The 20,103-nt window shown below is 40.9% G+C and overlaps 3 protein-coding genes across 3 annotated transcripts; all 3 read left to right on the top strand.

The window, feature by feature from the left end:
* Positions 1 to 6,566: 6,566 nt before the first annotated feature.
* Positions 6,567 to 8,603, top strand: LOC106375006 (36.4 kDa proline-rich protein-like). Its single transcript, XM_022690940.2, has one exon. The coding sequence runs from the start codon at positions 6,991 to 6,993 to the stop codon at positions 8,377 to 8,379; it is 1,389 nt and encodes a 462-aa protein (XP_022546661.2). The 5' UTR covers positions 6,567 to 6,990; the 3' UTR covers positions 8,380 to 8,603.
* Positions 8,604 to 11,408: 2,805 nt separating this feature from the next.
* LOC125578321 (leucine-rich repeat extensin-like protein 3) lies at positions 11,409 to 13,471 on the top strand. Its single transcript, XM_048740751.1, has one exon. It carries the CDS (start codon positions 12,431 to 12,433, stop codon positions 13,331 to 13,333), a length of 903 nt encoding a protein of 300 aa, XP_048596708.1. The 5' UTR covers positions 11,409 to 12,430; the 3' UTR covers positions 13,334 to 13,471.
* Positions 13,472 to 18,602: 5,131 nt separating this feature from the next.
* Positions 18,603 to 19,323, top strand: LOC125578311 (pEARLI1-like lipid transfer protein 1). The gene has a single exon (XM_048740746.1). The coding sequence runs from the start codon at positions 18,686 to 18,688 to the stop codon at positions 19,094 to 19,096; it is 411 nt and encodes a 136-aa protein (XP_048596703.1). The 5' UTR covers positions 18,603 to 18,685; the 3' UTR covers positions 19,097 to 19,323.
* Positions 19,324 to 20,103: the final 780 nt, after the last annotated feature.

The raw sequence follows: 20,103 nt of genomic DNA, 5'->3' as shown, positions 1-20,103 counted from the left end.
CCTGGGCCAGGAACCATTCTCGGGCCATAACCACCGCCTTGGTAATAGTTTCTTCCGGGGTTGATGTCTTGTTATTGAAAATCAGGTTGTTCCTGGCTATCCAGATCGCCCATAAAATCCAAGGGACCAATGAGCCAGCTTGTAGGCCGACTGGGGGAAGTGAGACTACTCTACAAAGGTCGGGCCACAACTCTGCCAAATCTACCAATCCTCTAAGGTCAAAGCCTGTGCTAAGCGGAGCCAATTCCCAAACCTTCTTAGCAAAACCGCAATGAAGAAGAAGATGATTCGTAGATTCAATCTCATTGCATCTTTTGCAGTGTTGATCAACGTTAATATGGCGTGCCACCAGTCTCTCTCCTACTGCTAGAGCTCCTTGAAAGATCTTCCATAGGAAGAGCTTAACCTTTGGCGCCACTGGTAGCCTCCACACATCTCTATGCCAGTTACTCAGAGTTGAGTTAGCAAACTGGCCATCATCACATTCTTCCAGGGCGGCGTAGTAACCTGACTTAGTAGTGAAAGCGCCAGATTTTGTCTTCAGCCAAACCAGCTTATCCGGAGCCCCGGTAGAACTCGGTTTAATGAGCTTGATTCTCTTCTCTTCAAAGGGGATCCATCGTTGAATAGCTTCGCTGTCCCATTCCCGCGTGTTTGGAAGGAAAAGGTCTGACACTAGAAGGGATAAGTTGTCTTCATTTGCTGGTCCCATTGGTCGTTCCTGTTGGGTGAGACTCAGCCATGCATCGTCCCAAACTCTAGCTGAAGCACCGTCACCAATCACCCAACCCGCATGCTTAAGCGCCAAATTCCTCCCTACCAGGATCCCATGCCACCCGTGGGAGACCGATGAAGCTTGTTGCACTGTAAGGAAGCTTTCCTCATGACAATATTTGCCAAACAAAACTCTACTGAGCAGGCAAGAGGGGTTATTGATGAGCCGCCAGCTAAGCTTGGCCAGGAAGGCATCATTAAAACATTCAAAGTCTCTCACCCCCAGTTCACCCAGAGATTTAGGTTGTTTCATTTTGTCCCACGACACCCAAGCCATCTTCTTATTCCCATCCGGTCCATCCCACCAAAAGCGGGTGAGGGCCGATTGGATTCTTCTAATCAGTGATGCAGGAAGCTTGAAGCATGTCATGGCGTATGCAGGAATGGGTGAGAGGACACTCTGTAGCATCGTTAACTTTCCAGCGGTAGAGAGTTTCCGATTAGCCCAGCTCTTTGCCTTTTGTTCGATTCTACTAACTATTGAGTTGAAGAGATCTTTCTTTTTGCGTCCAAAGTGCTCGGGGAGGCCGAGATACTTGCCAACTCCTCCCTCACCATGAATTTGCAATATGTCTGCAACCCTTTCTTTCAGCGCATCCGGAGTTAGCTTGGAGTAGGTTACCGAAGATTTTGCTACATTTATGGACTGGCCGGAAGCTGCTTCATATTTTTGCCAAATCTCCTTGAGGGCTAAACTGCTGGTCTCAGTTGCTCGAACGAAAAACATAGTATCGTCCGCAAAAAGTAGATGGTTTACTTGAGGACACCCTCGCGCAACCCGGATTCCTTTTAGACGACCATTTGCTTGGGCTTTGTTACATAGTCCCGAAAGAACTTCACTACACAATATGAAGATGTATGGTGAGAGTGGGTCTCCTTGCCGGATTCCCCTACTCGGTTTAACTCTTCCTCTAGGCGAGCCGTTGATGAGGAAGGCGTATGTAACTGAAGTCACGCAAGCCATGATCAAAGTAACCCATCGGCGATGAAACCCCAATCTCAGCAGAACCTGCTCAATAAAGTTCCACTCTAATCTATCATAGGCTTTGCTCATGTCGGTCTTGACCGCCATTGAGCATCTCTTCTCAGCGTCAGAAGTCTTCAGATAATGCAAAACCTCATGCGTGATTAAGACATTATCTGAGATGGCTCTACCGGCAACAAAAGCGGACTGGTTTTCTGAGACAATAGATGGAAGCAGTGGCTGCAGCCTCTTGGATAGCAGCTTAGAAATAATCTTGTAGTATACATTGCACAGGGCTATCGGTCGATAGTCAGCCACTGATTTCGGAGACTGTATCTTCGGTATCAATCGGATAAAGGTCTCATTTACTCTGTTCGGGAGAGAACCAGTAGCAAAAAACGCTTGTATCTCCTCCACAATTTCCTTTCCAATGGAATCCCAATTGGAATGGAAGAAACTAGCTGAGAACCCATCGGGTCCGGGCGCTTTGTCGGAGTGAATCGAGAAGACTGCATCCTTTATCTCTTGCGCCGTGGGGGGGCTAATCAGTTGCTCATTCTCAGGATCAGAGATAATTGGTTGGAGTGCTTCCTCGACTATCTCTCTGCTGTCTCCGAGGCCAGTAGTGAATAATGTCTGGAAATAATTCACTATAGCTTTGCTGATTTTGTCATCCGTGTAAACCAACTCTCCTGAAGCATCCTCGAGAACAGAGAAGGCATTGATCCGCTTACGATTTCTGGTAATAGCATGAAAGAAGCCTGAGTTTCTATCTCCCAATCGGAGCCACAGTAAGCGACTTCTCTGTTTCCAATACTCTTCTTCTTTCCTGTAGGCTTCTTGCAGTTCAGAGGTGATTTTCTGGATGAGGTTTGTATCATTTGCCATGTCCGTTTCGGCTGCTTCCAGAGCCTCCTTCATCTTATCGATAGCAAGTCTACTGTTACGTTGTTGTTTCTTACTCCAGTAGGAGATTGCGCTTCGGGTAAGAGCTATACGCTGGGTGACTGACTTATTACGAGCTTCCCTCCATGTGGTTTTGATCAGTTCCTGAACTTCAGGGTTATCTCGCAGTCGTCGATCAAAACGAAAGACGCCCCTTCTCCGCTTCTTCTCAGGTTCGAAAATGGAGGCAATAGGTTTATGATCACTTCCTTCGTATGTAAGATACACGCTTCTGGCTGTAGGGAAGCGCTCTGCCCAATTGGAGTTGGCAGCAGCTCTATCAAGCCTACATCGGACCAAGTAATCACCTCGCTGCCCTCGCCAAGAGAGAGGATCCCCCGAGTACTGCAGATCATATAGGTCTCCTTCTGAGTAAAGGTTCGAAGATCATTGTAGGAGCTTTCAGGTCTTTGAAGTCCCCCCTCTTCTCAGTTTCATTTAAAATGTCATTGAAATCTCCTGTAATGAACCATGGGGCATCTCTAGCATCTGATACTGATATCAAATATGTCCACAACTCGCGGCGCTTAATATAGTCAGTGTCAGCATACACAAACGAGGAGAAGAAGCTCTTGCCCTCATATTCCACTACCGTATCGATCAGGTTAGCATTTGCTTCAATGACTTCCACTTTTACTCTTTCCTTCCAGAGTAAAGCTAAACCTCCCGCACCATGCCCCATTGGGGAAACGATCTCAAAAAAATCAAAGCCTAGCTGCTCAAGTTTCTTCATTACAAACTCATTGGGATTTTTTGTTTCAGAGAGAAAGAGGATATCCGGATCAATATCACGCTTGATATCCTTCAGATGTTGGACCGTCGAGGGATTCCCTAACCCTCGAACGTTCCAACTTACAATTTTTAAGGACCGAGAGTTGACGGATTGTGAAAATCCGTCTTCCTCTTGCGGGCTGGTGGAATGAGATTGCAGAGGGGTTGGTTATCTGAGCTTCGCGTTCCTGATCTTTGCGGTTCTTCCCTGCGAGAAGCTTTACCCACTGCCCCAGTACCACCGCTGCCACGGGCTGTACTCAGCTTTCTTCTAGCCAAAGGTGGTTTGGTCTGTTGGGTCTTCCTCTTCTTTGAGCAGGAGCCCTGGAGCATTTTTGGACTACTCTGAATTCTTCTTGGCCCTGGTGGTCTACCAGGTTTGCGTTTTAAGATCGGTTCTGCCATCTCAGGTGAAGCAGTCTCTATCGAGGGCCCGAGCCGTTGGAGAGCCGGAACCCGGGGGCTTACAGTAATTGGTTCCTCTAAAGGGGTCAACTCATGGTTAGCTAACTCCGCCAGGAGCATATTTGTAGCTGCTACCTCCACCTCCCCTTCTTCTTCTGCTAGTCTAAATCTCTCTTGACGCGCCGCTCTTTCGGTAGGATCAACACAATTGGTGTACTTTGTCATGACATCTCTAACTTCTTCCATAGCTCCCTCAAGGGCTTCGTGAGGGATTTGTTGCAGTAACTGAGGTGATCCCTCCTGAAGGGGAACCCCCCTAGCAGGAGTCTCATTTACACTCCTTGAAGAGCTTGATCTTTCCAGTCTTTGAGTTTCTCCCATAGCTTGTTGTTTCCTCTCTGTTCTTGGGCTGGCCTCCCTCTGCTCCTTAGAGTATAAATTTCCTTTATTGGGGGGGGGGATTTTGGGGAGTTGCCCCTGATTACTTCTCTATACTCCATCTGCCTTTTCTTTGCTGTACCTCTAGAGAGGGGAGTCTCTCCTCTGTCCCTAGGTGCATCATAGCGGGATCTTTTGTAGGCTGGAGGTTCTCTGTGGTAACCACCACTTAGTCTATCTTTCAGGAAATCCCGAGGTCTTTTGTACGTCTGATGCGAAGTATTGTCATGGGTGACATCTCTTCTTCTCTCGTAGTGTGGCGGGGTATTTTGGGATCTAGAGGAGACCCTGTTGTTAGAGGTTTCCCTATCGCTCCCCATATGGTGGTTCACTGAGGATTGAATTGGTGGTGGATCTTTTTCCGCAAGTTGGCGTGCTGCTTCCGCTCTCTTCTGAGCTTTGAGTTCCAGACAGTCTCTGAGTTCGTGATCCAGACGACCGCAGACAGTGCAATGTTTCTCTAGTTTTTCATAAACTAGAGTGGCCGTGACCTCTTCTTTCTCCGAGAATTCCACTACAGTTTGTTTGATGAGTGGGAGCCGACCATTGATGTGGACTTTCATTCGGAATACAAGAGACGTAATCTCCGCTGTATCATAGATTCCAATGTTTTCTCCAATGGTACGTATCGTCGCCTCTGTCCACAAATGGACAGGGATTCCTTGGACCTTAATCCAGAATGGTATTAAAGATGGGAAGTCTGGTGATGTAGTTGGCTGCCATCTCTCAAGGATAATCATCCATTTAGCATAGTGGAAGGGTCGCTGCTCCAAAACCGCTAAGAGATCTGACTCCAGAGCGAACTGAAATTGGAAAAGACCTTGGCCAAGGTCCGAGCCCACTGGTTTCACCTCTGTCTTCCAATGTTCAGTGAAAAAAGGGATGAGAGACCAGACTTTCTGGACTGAAGGATTGGTGACTTTGCCTATGATGGTGAGAGTATGCTTCTTGAGTAAGGCAGAGTTATCCGACGCCGGAATCTTAACTCTGGCTGTTCGCGGGGCCTGGTAGGGTTCCAATTGTAAACTCTTACCCTTATCTACAGCTGGTAAGCGTCTATGAGCCATGGTTTCAGGTTTGTAGGATACTGTGAGTATTACTATCAGAACTAGTAGCCACCAGCAAGGGAGATAGTAACTGGGGAGAGCTTTCCTAATCTGCAGACAGCTTGAGGATTAGGGTCTTTCCTTCTTCATCAGTTAAGCCCTTCTAGCAGGCATGGGTAGCCGGAGAGGTGGACGGAGACGGTCCCTCCGACCATGTCGGGGGAGTGAACCCGGCGGAAAGGTCTGCACGCTCAAATGGAGAGTTGAAATATCCACTGGATATTTCCAAAAGCAGAAAGAATTTGAAAAAGATTTCTGGTTTGCAGGAAAAAGATACTAAACCCGGAAAGAAACCGCTAGATAAACCGAGATTGCTACAAAGGTCAACTTGCTATGGACCGTTCTTGGTAAGTGTGCCTGAGAGAGAAAGCCTGTTTTTTTTTTTTTTTAGATACTATATTTTGTGAACAAATTTGTCATGACAAAGATAAACTTAATGAAAATGTTACAAATTTTCAGTGTAATATATCAAAGAACACCAAGATTATTTGCATACAGTGTTATTTTAATAGAATAGTAAGCATAAAAAGAGAGGAGGGGGGGGGGGGGGGGGGGGGGGGGGGGGGGTCAAATTCGTCGATCTAATAATTATGTAGGTTTACGTGTTTGGACAACCTAAATGATCAACTATATATGTGTTGCCTAACTGTAGAGACTTAGCATATTCACATTCCTAACCCTAAACCCCATCTATATGAAAAATATAGGAAAATGAAACTCATGGAGCATGCCCATTTACCCAAGTATCAAAATCGACATATTACTTAACTGATAACAAACTTTGCGATTTGAACGTTATAAATCTGTAGCTAGACTGTCAATTTTCTTAAAATTAATACTCACTTCCGTCTCAGAAGTTATCAGTAGATAGAAAAAGCCTGGACTTCAATCCAATTCAATATACAAAACGCCAAAACTTTGTCAAAGATTTTCTTGCAATCCATTTTTGGACGTTTGTTAATTGCATGTGACCCAATATATCCAGATTACGACGAATCTTGGTAAGGGATTTCACATATTTCTCTATACCCTTTTTCTAAAATGGGAAAACAACAAAGAAATCATCTTATATCACATAAAGGTGTATGTACAGGAAGTCTAAACATCGAACGTAAATAAAATATGACGATAAGTTACGAAAGGTGAGTTGTTTAAGACCTGAATCTTTAATTAAAAGTCGTATCAATGTATATCACTAATATAAATATAGTAATGTAAAAGAAATGAGAAGAAATGTATCTTCAATTCTTCATACAGAAAGTTTTCACCTAACGACTAAGGTCAGTTCGAGTGTCCGACCGATTATACATGGTTTCGGGAAACTGGTTACTGCATGCCGCCTGTACTCTTAGTGTAAAAACAGACTACTGCAGTGCAACTTAACTCAGCCTTTTTTCTTATAATAAAATTACTTGAACTGAAGCCACCACTTATGTGTCTTAATCAGAAGAATATATAGGGTTTGGCAATAGAATAAATGGCTGAATGCTAACGTATCTGACCCTCCAAAAGCTGCTATAAATACCCACAGCCTCACTACACTTTAACCCACCAGTTTCCGTACAATAATCCTTTTCTGAGGACAAAATGGCTCCACATTGTTCAACTAAAACCACAGTTTTTGTACTGGCACTGATCAGCATCTTCTTCCTCAGAGAAACGGAAGCCCAGGGTAGGTCTCCTCCCCGTCAGCCTCCGGCTCCACGCCGTCCTCCACCTCCACGTCGTCCTCCACCTCCACGCCGTCCTCCACCCCCACCACCATTTGTTTGTCCACCATGTGTTTGTCCACCACCAGTATTTCCACCAAATATCCCACCACCCGAGATTACACCACCCACACCAGAACCTGAGATTTCACCAATGAAAGCTCCACCGCCGGGGACTACACCACCCGAGATTACGCCACCAGAAATTCAACCACCCGGGGTTACACCACCAGAAACTGAACCAGTAACTCCACCATCCGGGATTACACCACCAGAAACTGAACCAATAAATCCCCTACCAGAAATTCCACAACCCGAGATTTCACCAATAGATATTAATCCAAAAATTCCACCACCCGGGATTACACCACCAGAAACTGAACCAATAAATCCCCTACCAGAGATTCCACAACCCGAAATTTCACCAATAGATATTAATCCAAAAATTCCACCACCCGGGATTACACCACCAAAAACTGAACCAATAAATCCCCTACCAGAGATTCCACAACCTGAGATTTCACCAATAGATATTAATCCAAAAATTCCACCACCCGGGGTTACACCACCAGAAACTGAACCAATAACTCCACTACCAGAAATTCCACCACCAGAAATTCAACCAGCCGAGATTACACCACCCGAGATATCACCACCCGAAACTGAACCAAAGACTCCACCACCCGAGATTACACCATCACAAGTTCCACCACCTGAGATTACTCCTCCGGAGATCCAACCACCTAAAATTGAACCACCAGAAATTACACCACCAGAAAGTCCACCACCAAAGATTTCACCACCACAAATCGAACCACCCGAGATTACGCCACCTGAGATTACTCCCCCGGAGATTACACCACCCGAGATTACGCCACCTGAGATTACACCACCAAAGATTTCACCACCACAAATCGAACCACCCGAGATTACTCCACCTGAGATTCCACCACCAAAAATTTCACCACCTGATACACCACCACCATCCGGGACTCCACCAAAGCAAAGTCCACCACTTCCTCCTCCGAACTTCCAACCACCACCGCCCCCACTCCCTACATGTCCCAGGAACGCCGCTCAACAAAGGGCATGTGCCAATGTTGTAAGACGTTATGGGAATTTCCTAGACTTTGGAAGGGCACAACCATGTTGCTCTCTTATTCGCGATTTGTCTGATCGCGAAGCAGCAGCTTGCCTATGTGGGTTTTGTGCAACCTCCAGGTCAACGACGTTCCCCTCCTCCTCGCAATATTTTTGTTCTCTGTAGGGCTTGTGGTCGCAGGGTCCCCCGAGGCTTCATGTGCCCATAACCTTTTCCACGTACCCTTCGAATTACCTCCATACACAATAATACATACTTGCCACCTTTAACGAGAACTAAAATGGTTTGTGACTTTCTTTCTTTCTACTAATAATAATGTAATAAAACATCAATAAAGTCTATTGGCCTAATTTGCACTGCTTCATTATTGCTGTTTTGTTGATTTCACTAAACATTGGAGTTTATAGATAGAGACAATTAGCACGACAATCATGAAAAATTCTCAAGACGTCTTTAGCACAAATATTATCCCCCAACAAATGCTTATATAACATCCCTTAGAGCACGATGAAGCAAGCGTCTCTAAAGGGTGGGGGCCCAAGATTTTGGCAAAAGACGGTATGTTATGTTGCAGAGAATAAGAAACGTGTATTGGGTGGTTTTTGCACTGTTCGGGGGGTCTCATCGTGGCGGTCCGCAATTGGAACGCTTTTAAATTTTTTTTTAATCAAAAAAAAGATAAAAAAATAAAAAATAAAAAACCTTAGCGATGCAGATGCTCTTAATTAATCCAAAAACCCACTTTGGAACTCTTAATGATTTTTAAGTATTAAATGTTATTTAACAGACTTAGTTAAGAGACACCAACATTTTTGTGCTCCAATGGGAATCTCTTATTTAGGGCATTTTAAAAAAGTAAATAATAAAACATTTTAAACATAGAATTTAAAACATAAAAATATAAAAACATAGATTAGTGAAACTTACTTCGTATGATATTACATATGGTTTATTGAAGGCAACCTCATTTGCTGCTCATGTACTCTTCTCCTCTTGAGCGGAGGCTCTTCAGAGGATGATACTGAAGCAGCAGAGACATTCCAGGAACCATTTGAGCTGTCATCAAGGTCGAAACACCGCTTGGACTGTCCTGATCGAGCCAATTCATCATCCTCTTCTTGCTTGGATTGTGCTCCAACAATAGTTCATAGCATTCATTAACTTTCTCCTGTGAAGTCATTGCTGAGTCAGGCTCTGATCTCCACGGTATATAACATAAGCATCTAAGGACTTATTACAAAGTACATACCTGATTAACTTTGAGTAGAGTCATGAGCTGATGAGATTGGTATTCAACTTGTTCACGTGGTTTCAAGTCCTTGATGACATGAATCATTATCGCAGTTGCAAACACAGAAGGGATGTAACTCATAAACCTTGTATCTGTAACCAAAGATTCTATAATTTTAGCACCAATGATCCCAAACTACATTATCAAAAAAGGTTATAGATTAAAGAGTAAAAGCTAAACTGTTTCTGCATCTAATTTCATTTCTGTCAACACCATGAATCTTCAGTTTCCATATCAAACCAAGATCCAGAAATCCAAAAACAAAATCCATGAAATCTTATTTTATTTTTTTTGAACACATCATGAAATCTTATTTATATAAATATATGTACCAATCATATCCCAATTTTGTTTTTTTTTGACGGATCCTGATTTGATATATTAAATCATACAAATATATTTGGGATTTGATTATGTGTGGGTCACATCTTATTTGGATTACGGATTATGGTGAGGAGAACATTGAAGTAAGGAGGGGTAACGAAAATTATAGGAAAGAGTTTTGTTTCTTATCACAATTTATACAGTTTCGGTGAATCTTTAATTAGAAAAAGAAAAAGTTAGAGAGAGGTGAGAGAAACAATTTCTCTCTGTACTCTCTCCCCACCGACTCTTTCTTCTCGGAAGCTCTCTTTTGCTCTGTTTTCCGGTGGCCGACGGTGCCCTCGACCGTCGGTCGCCACCCCGCACGCTCTCTTGTTTCTCGTCTCGTCTCCTGTTTGACGGCCATCTCCTGCAGCCTCCTTGCTCAACGTCTCTGGATCTCCGATGGATTGCGGCCGGATCCACCGGATCTAAGCGGTCGACGAGTGTGTACCCGTCCTCCCTGGAGTGTTGGCGATGCTGTGGTTGGTCCTCCGTCTATAGGAAGCTTGGATTTGGTTATAGATCTGGTAGTCGGTGGTGGTTGAATCTGGGTCAGATCCAACCCGGAGTGCTCGTCGGACTCGTAGCGCGTCGCTGCCGTTGCCTCTCCGCCACTGAGATGTCTCTACCTTCCGCCCTATCTACCCAGATCTGTTGCTCTGCTAGGACTTCCCCATCCTCATCCTCGGATTTGCGATGAAAAGGCGAGTTGAGGCACTCGCCGGGGACTCCTTTTCGTCTGATTCATCTAGCCTCAAGCATGATGGCTGTTCTTGCCGTCTGTTGATAGGAGTTCTTTGCTCCCCTGTGGCTCACGATTCTGGAAGGAGATCGTCTGTCTGTGTTTCGTGACTCTTCCTCGTTCAGAAGCCGTTATCTTTTTGAGTCTCCTGGTTGTGTGAAGGGACCGGAGTCGAGTGCTGTGAACCTCCGCTTGCTTCCGCCAGGTTATCTCCGGGGTCCATTTGCTCGGTTCTCCTCGTTGGTTTAAGGTGTTCAGAAACTCGTCACGTTGATCTCTGGAGCTACTTTCGGCGTCTGGAGTGGTTTTCCACTAGACGATGGCCGGACCGGGACCTAGTCAACCCCGCTTCGCCTATTGTTTAGCTCGGGATCGCCTTCGGGATAGGCTTCGGCCCCTAAGCCTATTCTCCGGCTGAATTGCTCTCTGATTTATGCTCTTGGTGCAGGTACCGGCTTCAAGATAAAGCATCGATCAACTAGAATTGTAATGATGCTATTGAATTAGTTTTGTCAAGCTTTAATCAAACCCTCGGGTGATGATTGAATCTTCATGTCACTGAATGTCTTTTTTATCTTTTTTTGGGGCAGTCACTGACCTTTGCTTTATTAGCTTATCTTAGATGCAATAGGTTTTGATTCTTCAAAATCAAATGTATCTCATGCATCATTATTCATTAATGAAAATTCACATACTTATTAAAAAAAAAAAAATCTTTAGTTGCATGCTTCGTTGATTACCATACATATAATGTGAACATGAGTCTTTTTTCTTAAAATGTTTTGAGAACTCGCTAACCTCTAACATTAAATGTTTGATTTATCACCTAATACTTGTTAACTTCTTGGTCCCTCTACATGTAGCTCGTCTTGTTGCAGCTTCCCAAAGATATATACACTCACGATATCTAAGCCTCGGCAAGAAAACGTGCTTTAGGGAAGAGATTAATGATAGTACGTATCTTTGGTTAGTCCCCAAAACACTATAGTAAAGTTGACATCTCATAATAACAGGACGCCATATTAAATAACTATACTTCACTATTTAAGCGCTTACTCTTTATATATTTTTTTAATTGCACTTACAACTAACTTCTAGAATCTTAAATTGGTTAGCATAAGATAACTGAATTGCACTTTATAAAGTACTTCCAGATTTGACATTTTCTGAACTGTGCTAATTAACGTACTTCTAGATGTGATGCTTCTGGTGCAAATCTCTAAATAATTCCAGTTAAGGAAGGTTTAACAGTTTAGTTGATGTTTTGAGAATTAAGACGGTTGCTGGTGATGAACGTTGGTAAACTGTTTTTGTTAGGACTCTTGTTCTTGTTTTTTTTACTGTGTCCCCATCGCTAACCTAAAAAGGATTGTAAGATGGAATTCATGGAACATGTCCACCAATCTAGTGTCCAGCTTAGATAAAAACTCCCACAAATATATAACCAATCACTACTCTGCAATAGAATTGATCGCCGCTACAAATATATTGCTAATGCATGCATAGTGCTTCAGTCCCATCTCCAGAATATTATACCCTCAACTGGATAAGAAGTAATGCAAATAGCCTTCATCTAACGACTACGACCGATTTGGATGCCTAACCTATTTATTATACTGCATCCATCGATAAGCTAATAGAAGCATTCATAACCGGAAAATCTCCAACTAGCTTACGCATTTTGAGCAATGAAACCACCTCTGAGCAATAAGTAGGTTTGGCAATGAAACAAGTGGCAGAATGAAGCTCCAGTATCATGTATAAATACTCACAGCCTCCTACATCTAAGTTCACCAATTCCCTTACAATTTGACAAAATGGCCCCACAGGGTTCAACAAAAACGTTAACTCTCTTTCTAGCAGTGATCAGCATCGTCATCCGCAGCCAAACCGAAGCCCACAGCTTACCCCTTCACTGCCATTATCCACCGCCACGGGTGTGTCCACCGTGTCCACTACCACTGCCGCCTCCACCATGTCCAAAAATTCCGCCTCCACCATGTCCTGCACCAGCGATGATTCCGCCTCCACCGTGTCCAGCACCAATGCCTCCTTCACCCTGTCCACGACTCCCACCGCCTCCACCGTGTCCTCAGCCACCGCCTCAGCCACCAACATCACAACCACCACCTCCTCCAAACACACCACCGCCTACTCCAAACTCCCAACCACCACAGCCTCCATTAAAGACTCCACCACCTCCTCCAACTACATCACCACCGCCTCCTCCAAAGACTCCCCCACCGGAAACTCAACCACCACCTCCTCCAAATTCAGAACCACCAATGCCTCCACCGCAGACTTCACCACCACCCCCTCCACCAAAGACTCCTCCACCACCACCTCCTCCAAACTCCCAACCACCACCACCTGCTCCAAACTCCCAACCACCAATGCCTCCACCGCAGACTCCACCACCACCCCCTCCACCAAAGACTCCTCCACCAAATGTCCAACCACCACCACCCCCGCCTAGCACATGTCCGAGGAATGCTGGCCAAATAAGGGCATGTTCCAATGTCCTAAGACGTTCCGGAAATATCCTAGACTTTGAAAATGCGCAGCCATGTTGTTCACTCATCCGTGATCTTTCTGATGCGGAGGCAGCTGCTTGCATATGCAATTTGGTGAATGCACGACCCAACACTCTTTCTCCCAATATCACTATCCTTTGTAGGACTTGTGGCCGCAACATTCCCCGAGGTTTCGCCTGCCCATGACCAGTTTTTCATGTCCAATCCTAACCACCTAAATACTAAAACATACTCACCACTTGCGCCACAACTAAAGCATTTGGCCTTTTCCGTTCTAATAATAATAATGTAACGAAAATCAATAAAGAACTGTTTACTTTTCCATTCTGTGTTATTTTATTACTGTTTTCCTAATTCTGTTAGATTATTGGACTTTAGAACATTTCCACTAGTGAGATATTTGGAAAAGTTTATTATTAACTTAATATTAGTATTTTCATATAGTTTAATAATAGAATATATTTAATTATAAATTATAAAAAGTAAAGTAAGAAAAATGTTAGATGAATTCTTGCGTATTTGCTCAAGAGACATTAAATTATTTTTTGGGCTTTTTGCAAAATTGACCTACAACTTAAAGTCAAACACAAAACTAATCTCTTTTTTTTTGAAAATTGGTTTTGCCCTATTCACCCCACAAGTTCATATAATTTACGAAAATGCCATCAATTTTTTTTTTTTCGAAAATGACATCTTTACTCTCTCACCCTCATCATCTTCAAGTAATTACAAGATTGCCATTGTCATCAATACCACAACCACCATGAACAACCAATTTGAAGCTCTTAATGCTCCCAAAATCGATTTACCCTTCTTCTTTTTCCATTCTTGTGAACTAAACACAACATATCTCTCACTTTCTCTCCACAATGAGCTAAAAAAACCCAAGATTTTGATTCTAAAATTTGTATGGTTCATAGAGTCATAGAAGCTAACGATTCTAGGTGGGTGACTTTCGTTTGTGATTTTGTGTGCTTGGAAAAGCCTTATGTATGCTAAAGAACTTATCTCACCAATTTAAGGTATGACATCGAGTTTTTTTCCAGATCTGTTCGTCAGACGACTTACTTGGGAAGTCGTCTGGCTGTAGACGACTTACCTGGAAGTCGTCTGGCTGTAGACGACTTACCTGGAAGTCGTCTGGCTGTAGAGGACTTACCTGGAAGTCGTCTGGTCAACGTAGAGGTTATTTTTGCAATTGACTTTGAAATCTGTAACCTGAGACGACTGAAAGTTAAGTCGTCTACTATTGTTTGGTTTCAAAAAAATTTCCAAAGAACCTAGACGACTTACATTTCAGTCGTCATAGGTTAGTTTTGCATTTTGACTGGATAATTTCAGAAGTTTGACTTCTCCAGACGACTTACATTTCAGTCGTCTGGCGAAAATTAAAATAATAATATTTTTTTAAAAGTAAACGACTTACAATTAAGTAGTCATAGGTTAGTTTTGTAATTGAAAAAAAAACTTCAAGATTTAATTATACACAGATGACTTATAATTCAGTCGTCCACCAGACGACTTAATTGTAAGTCGTCCAAGATTTTTTTCCGAGATTCTGGTCAAACCTGGTAAATCCTGGACGACTTACATTTCAGTCGTCTCGTGGACGACTGAATTATAAGTCGTCTGTATATAATTAAATCTTGAAGTTTTTTTTTTCAATTGCAAAACTAACCTATGACGACTTAACTGTAAGTCGTCTACTTTTAAAAAAATATTATTATTTTAATTTTCACTAGACGACTGAAATGTAAGTCATCCAAAAAGTCAAACTTCTGAAATAATCCAGTCAAATGCAAAACTAACCTCTGACGACTGAAATGTAAGTCGTCTAGCTTTTTTGGAGTTTTTTTTAACCAAATAATAGTAGACAACTTAACTTTCAGTCGTCCGAAATAACATATTTCAAAGTCAATTGCAAAAATAACCTCTGCGTTGACCAGACGACGTATAGTTTAGTCGTCTAGACAACTTAGATTGAAGTCGTCCGCGTCTTCTCCGCTAGTTTTTAAGTCTTCTATGTTAGTTTTTGAATAACTTGTATTTTTAAGAGTGATAAGTAACTTCAAGATATGTAAAACTCATATTTACAAAATATGTTCTCTCCCTTAGTTTTACTAAATTTGACTAAGTTTTTCAACACAAACTTATAAAAAAATATGATATGCTTTGACTAGTTACTATTGTTTGTTTCCATCTCTTAAGTATTATTGTTATAGACAATGATGACTATTGTTATGAGTTGGAAGAAGGGTTAAATGCTTCTTAAAATGTTGTATCAATATGAAGCTACCAACATTCTTGTTTATTAAGATGAGAAAAAGGCCATTAGAGTTTATTATTGCATATGAGAGATCCAAAGATAAGAAAAAGGCTACTGAAGTCTATTATTTCATTGATTTGTAAATGTGTAAACACATTGTTAGCACATTTAATACATCTTGGAAAACATTATTACTGATTTTACAAAAAATTCACAACTAAAAGAGTAGACATGCAATTCACAAAACAGACCACAAACAAAACTATTATAGATCATTCCTCTACAAAGACAAGCTTGGATTCCACTTGAGTAGACAAGACCAGACGACTTTTAAGAAGTCCAGACGACTTCCAGGAAGTTCAGACGACTTTGTCAGAAAACTTTTAGGAAGTTCAGACGACTTCCATACGACTTTACAGGAAGTCCAGAATACTTTTAGGAAGTCCAGACGACTTCCAGACGACTTCCAGACGACTAACAGGTAAGTCGTCCCAGAAGTCTTCCAAATCTGAAAAACCTGCATATTAAATCCAGATCTGAAAAACCTGCATATTCAAAAACGTTCAAATGGCTTAAAAACAGAAAAAATGAGTGGAAGATTAGATAAATCTACCTTTACAGAACACACAAAAATACATATCTAAAAATAATAGATCTACCTTTAAATTAGTGGAAGATGAGTACCATCTAATTAAAAACCTGCAAAAAGATAGATTAGTAAGAAAGACATGAGACAAAACTGAAAAATTCATATAAAGTTTGGTGTTATCAAGTCAAAGAGATTAGAGTTGGTTTGGAGAGTTTTAATTTGGGAAAAAAGTAAGAACTTTATACAACAAGAATTTACCAAATGAAGAAAAATCAGACATAAGAACTTACCAAAACGCTCAAAAAAATCCAGACGACTTCCTGGAAGTCCAGACGACTTTGTCATAAGACTTCCAAGAAGTCCAGACGACTTCCAGACGACTTTCAGACGACTAACAGGTAAGTCGTCCCAAAAGTCTTCCAGATCTGAAAAACCTGTATATCAAATCCAGATCTGAAAAACCTGCATATCCAAAAACGTTCAAATGACTTAAAAATAGAGAAAATGAGTGGAAGATTAGATAAATCTACATTTATAGAACACACAAAAATACATATCTAAAATTAATAGATCTACCTTTAAATTAGTGGAAGATGAGTACCATTTGATTAAAAACCTGCAAAAGAGATAGATTAGTAAGAAATACATGAGACAAAACTGAAAAATTCATATAAAGTTTTGTGTTTTCAAGTCAAAGAGATTAGAGAGAGGTTGGAGAGTTTTAGAATGATGAACATTACATTTTTGTTGCAGCCATTTGAGAGGAGGAGAGAGAATGTGTAAATTTTTCTTTATATAGGGAGACAAAAAATCCAATTAGGTTAAATATTTTTGACTCAGACGACTTCCTGGACGACTTACATTTCAGTCGTCTGGTGAAGAAATTAAAACAGATGACTTACATGTAAGTCGTCTAGAAGAGTTTAATATTTTTAGCGGGAAACTAAAATAGAAGATTTTTCAGACGACTTACAAGTAAGTCGTCTGGTTTAAATTATTTAAGCGGGAAAATAATTTTTTTAAAAAATTTTAGGCGGGAATATTTGGACGGCTTACATGTAAGTCGTCTGTTTTAATTTCTTCACCAGACGACTGAAATGTAAGTCGTCCGAGTAAAATGATCCGGTTAGGTTAAAACGTACATTGGTAAAATTAAAGGTTCGGTACGATGTGGACGACTGAAATATACGTCGTCCGAGTAAATTATTCAACAGACGACTGAAATATAAGTCGTCCACACCCTAAACATAACCCCTAAACTTAATTATCTAATTAAACACTTCATAAAACCAAATCAAACTTGAAAAGTGTTTACTATACACAGAAATAAATACGTATATGTGAAAACTAATTTTTGAAAAAAACATTTTAGTTTTCCAAAATCTAACCCTAACAATACATACAATACTACAACATATGTTTGCCAAACTCCTAAACCAAAGTATTTCATGATTCACTACTTCCACTCATCTATCTTCAAAACAAATCAATTTTATCATATTTTAATTTATATCACTTAAAACTGTTTATAATTACTTGATTTTTATTTTTCACGCATCAAAATATTTTTTTACAAGATTTATAAATTATTTTTAAAATAAACTGGTACCAGACGACTTACACTTCAGTCGTCCAGACGACTTCCAACATCTCAGACGACTCAGACGATTTACTGGGGCTATATTCGTAAAAATGGCTTCTGTTTTTTTGTTTGGTCACAAGGGGCTGAGCTGTAATTTCACTAGGCTTTTAGGTTAGTTTTGCATTTGATTCAAGTTTGGGTATAGGTTTGGGATTAAAATCAAGTTGTGGGTTAGTTTTGACAAAAATGCTTAAAAATTACATATATAAAGTCATAGGGACTTTAGAGCTCAAAATAAAACCATCATACATAAGTTTAAGTCTTGAGAAACAAGGAAGCAACCCAATAGTGTAAAGTCGACACTTAACAACTTAACAAGATATTGTTGTGAAGTTAGTGATTAAGCTTTACCTCCTTCTTCCTTTGACTGAAACTGTGAACCATTCCATGTCTTTCAGTCTTTGTGAAGGCTTTTTTTTAATTGTACATGGGTTTCTTGATTCCATGGAAGTAGACTAGTCACGTGGTAAGTCGGTCATTTATTCCTGGAGATACTGAAATATTAATTTTCCAGTGACCGAAATTTAAATTCTGGTGGCTTCACCGTATTAGACTTTTTATACTCAAGTTAATCACCACAAGACCACAAGTCCCAGTTGTTTTCGAGAAAAACTTTAATGGCCCTACCTCCACGTGACCATTACATTTTTTTCCCTCTAGGATATCCAATTTTTAAGTTATTTTTATTTACAAAATTTGAATTATAATTTTTGTTACAAAAATGTATACAAAATTATAAACAACGCAAGACATAACGAGAACCATATTAATATAGCACAGCACCATATACTTACTTCCAAACTCTTATTAATTATGCCTATCGCCAGCTAAATTCCGTAAGGGTATAACGTGCTCGGTCCAAACAAATATTTTAAAATACCCAATTACGAATCAAATCATTTAGCTTATAATATATAGCATTTAGTCCTCTTATCAAGCCATTCACTTCCCCTATAAATACACACTAAACACTCTTCACTTTCTCCACCACTTCTCAACTTGAAAGTTTTAGGGCTTTTTTACCCCCTCCCTCAGTAACCAATGGCTGTTAAAGACTCTCTTGCTCTCTTCCTTCTCTTTAACGTCATTTTCTTCACCCTCACTACAGCCACCAGAAGTACCAATTGTCCTCCTCCACCACGCAAACACAATAAACACAAACCTAGCCCACCAACTACACCAACCACCACGGGAACTTGCCCTAAAGATACCTTAAAGCTTGGTGTTTGTGTTAACGCCCTAAACTTGTTGAACGATGTGACTCTCGGAACTCCTCCTGTGACTCCATGTTGTAGCCTCATAAAGGGTTTGGTCGATCTTGAAGCTGCGGTTTGTCTTTGCACTGCCCTCAAGGCTAGCGTTCTTGGCATTAACATTAACCTTCCCATCAACCTAAGCTTGCTTCTCAATGTGTGCAAAAGAAAGTCCCCACCTGGCTTCCAATGCCCTTAAACTCAATGCGTACATCAATCGGATAAATTAAAGCTTTAAATCTTTTATTGTAATGTTTTCTTTTGTACTCTTATTTGAAGTGGTGAAGTTCATGATGAACATCAATGAGTTTGTGTTGTTTACTCTTGTTGTATCGCGAGAGCGCCTTGCTTGAGTGCTACTCCCATCTATTGTAATTTGTTTATTTGTCGTATTGAATAAAATATCAATGATTGTTTTTTAGTTAACACGGTTTCTCTTTTCTTTTTAATTTTCAGTGTTTGTTATTATAAATTTATAATTATCCTCGGTAGTGAATACAAGATAAAATAACTAATTAATTTATGTTTGGCCCGTGGGTGTGGTATTGTTACTGCACACAGCACACGTGTATCTGATCGGGATATAGTTGAGATGCAAGAAGAATCAAATTATCAAAGAACAATCATTCCATATGTTTAAATTCGACTTAAGAACTTTAAGTTTGGGCAAACGAGTGGATATCACAAGATCAGTATTGTTATTATTAATAACCACTAGATAGTACGTACTATAAATAATCTAATTGATTTATAGGTTAAGTTTGAATTATGTCATTAAATATATGGAAGAGTAGTGTAATATGAAAAAGTTTCTCAAGATCCATAACAGTATGAAATACAGAAGTAGAACACTGGTATCATCGTCCAAGATTTTGTCGATGCTTAAAATAGAGGATAGTTAAGTACTCCAGTGAAAATTGTAAATTATTCTGGAAAAATTGTGATAAACCTTAAATTGAGCGACCAAATAATCGATATGAACCAAGCGCTCGTAGCTTGGTGGTAAAGGAGGTACAGCTGTACTGCCACCCGGGTTCGAGTCTTGGCCACAACGGATTTAACATCCCTTCCGTTGGGGCGCTGGACCCCTTTCGGGGGATAGTTGGGAATGTGGCTGTCCAGATACCAGAGTTATCAAAAAAAAAAAAAATAAATAAATAATCGATATGATGTGTTTATGGTTTTGGTTTGCTCCGAGGTCACAAA

Source organism: Brassica napus, chromosome A1 (assembly GCF_020379485.1).
Source record: "Brassica napus cultivar Da-Ae chromosome A1, Da-Ae, whole genome shotgun sequence".
Classification (NCBI taxonomy): domain Eukaryota; kingdom Viridiplantae; phylum Streptophyta; class Magnoliopsida; order Brassicales; family Brassicaceae; genus Brassica; species Brassica napus.
Note: the sequence above shows the minus strand (reverse complement) of the source record. Positions and strands in the feature narration are given on the sequence as shown.

Coding starts and splice junctions, on each gene's coding strand:
- LOC106375006 (XM_022690940.2), top strand. CDS start 6,991: ATGGCTCCACATTGTTCAACTAAAACCACAGTTTTTGTACTGGCACTG.
- LOC125578321 (XM_048740751.1), top strand. CDS start 12,431: ATGGCCCCACAGGGTTCAACAAAAACGTTAACTCTCTTTCTAGCAGTG.
- LOC125578311 (XM_048740746.1), top strand. CDS start 18,686: ATGGCTGTTAAAGACTCTCTTGCTCTCTTCCTTCTCTTTAACGTCATT.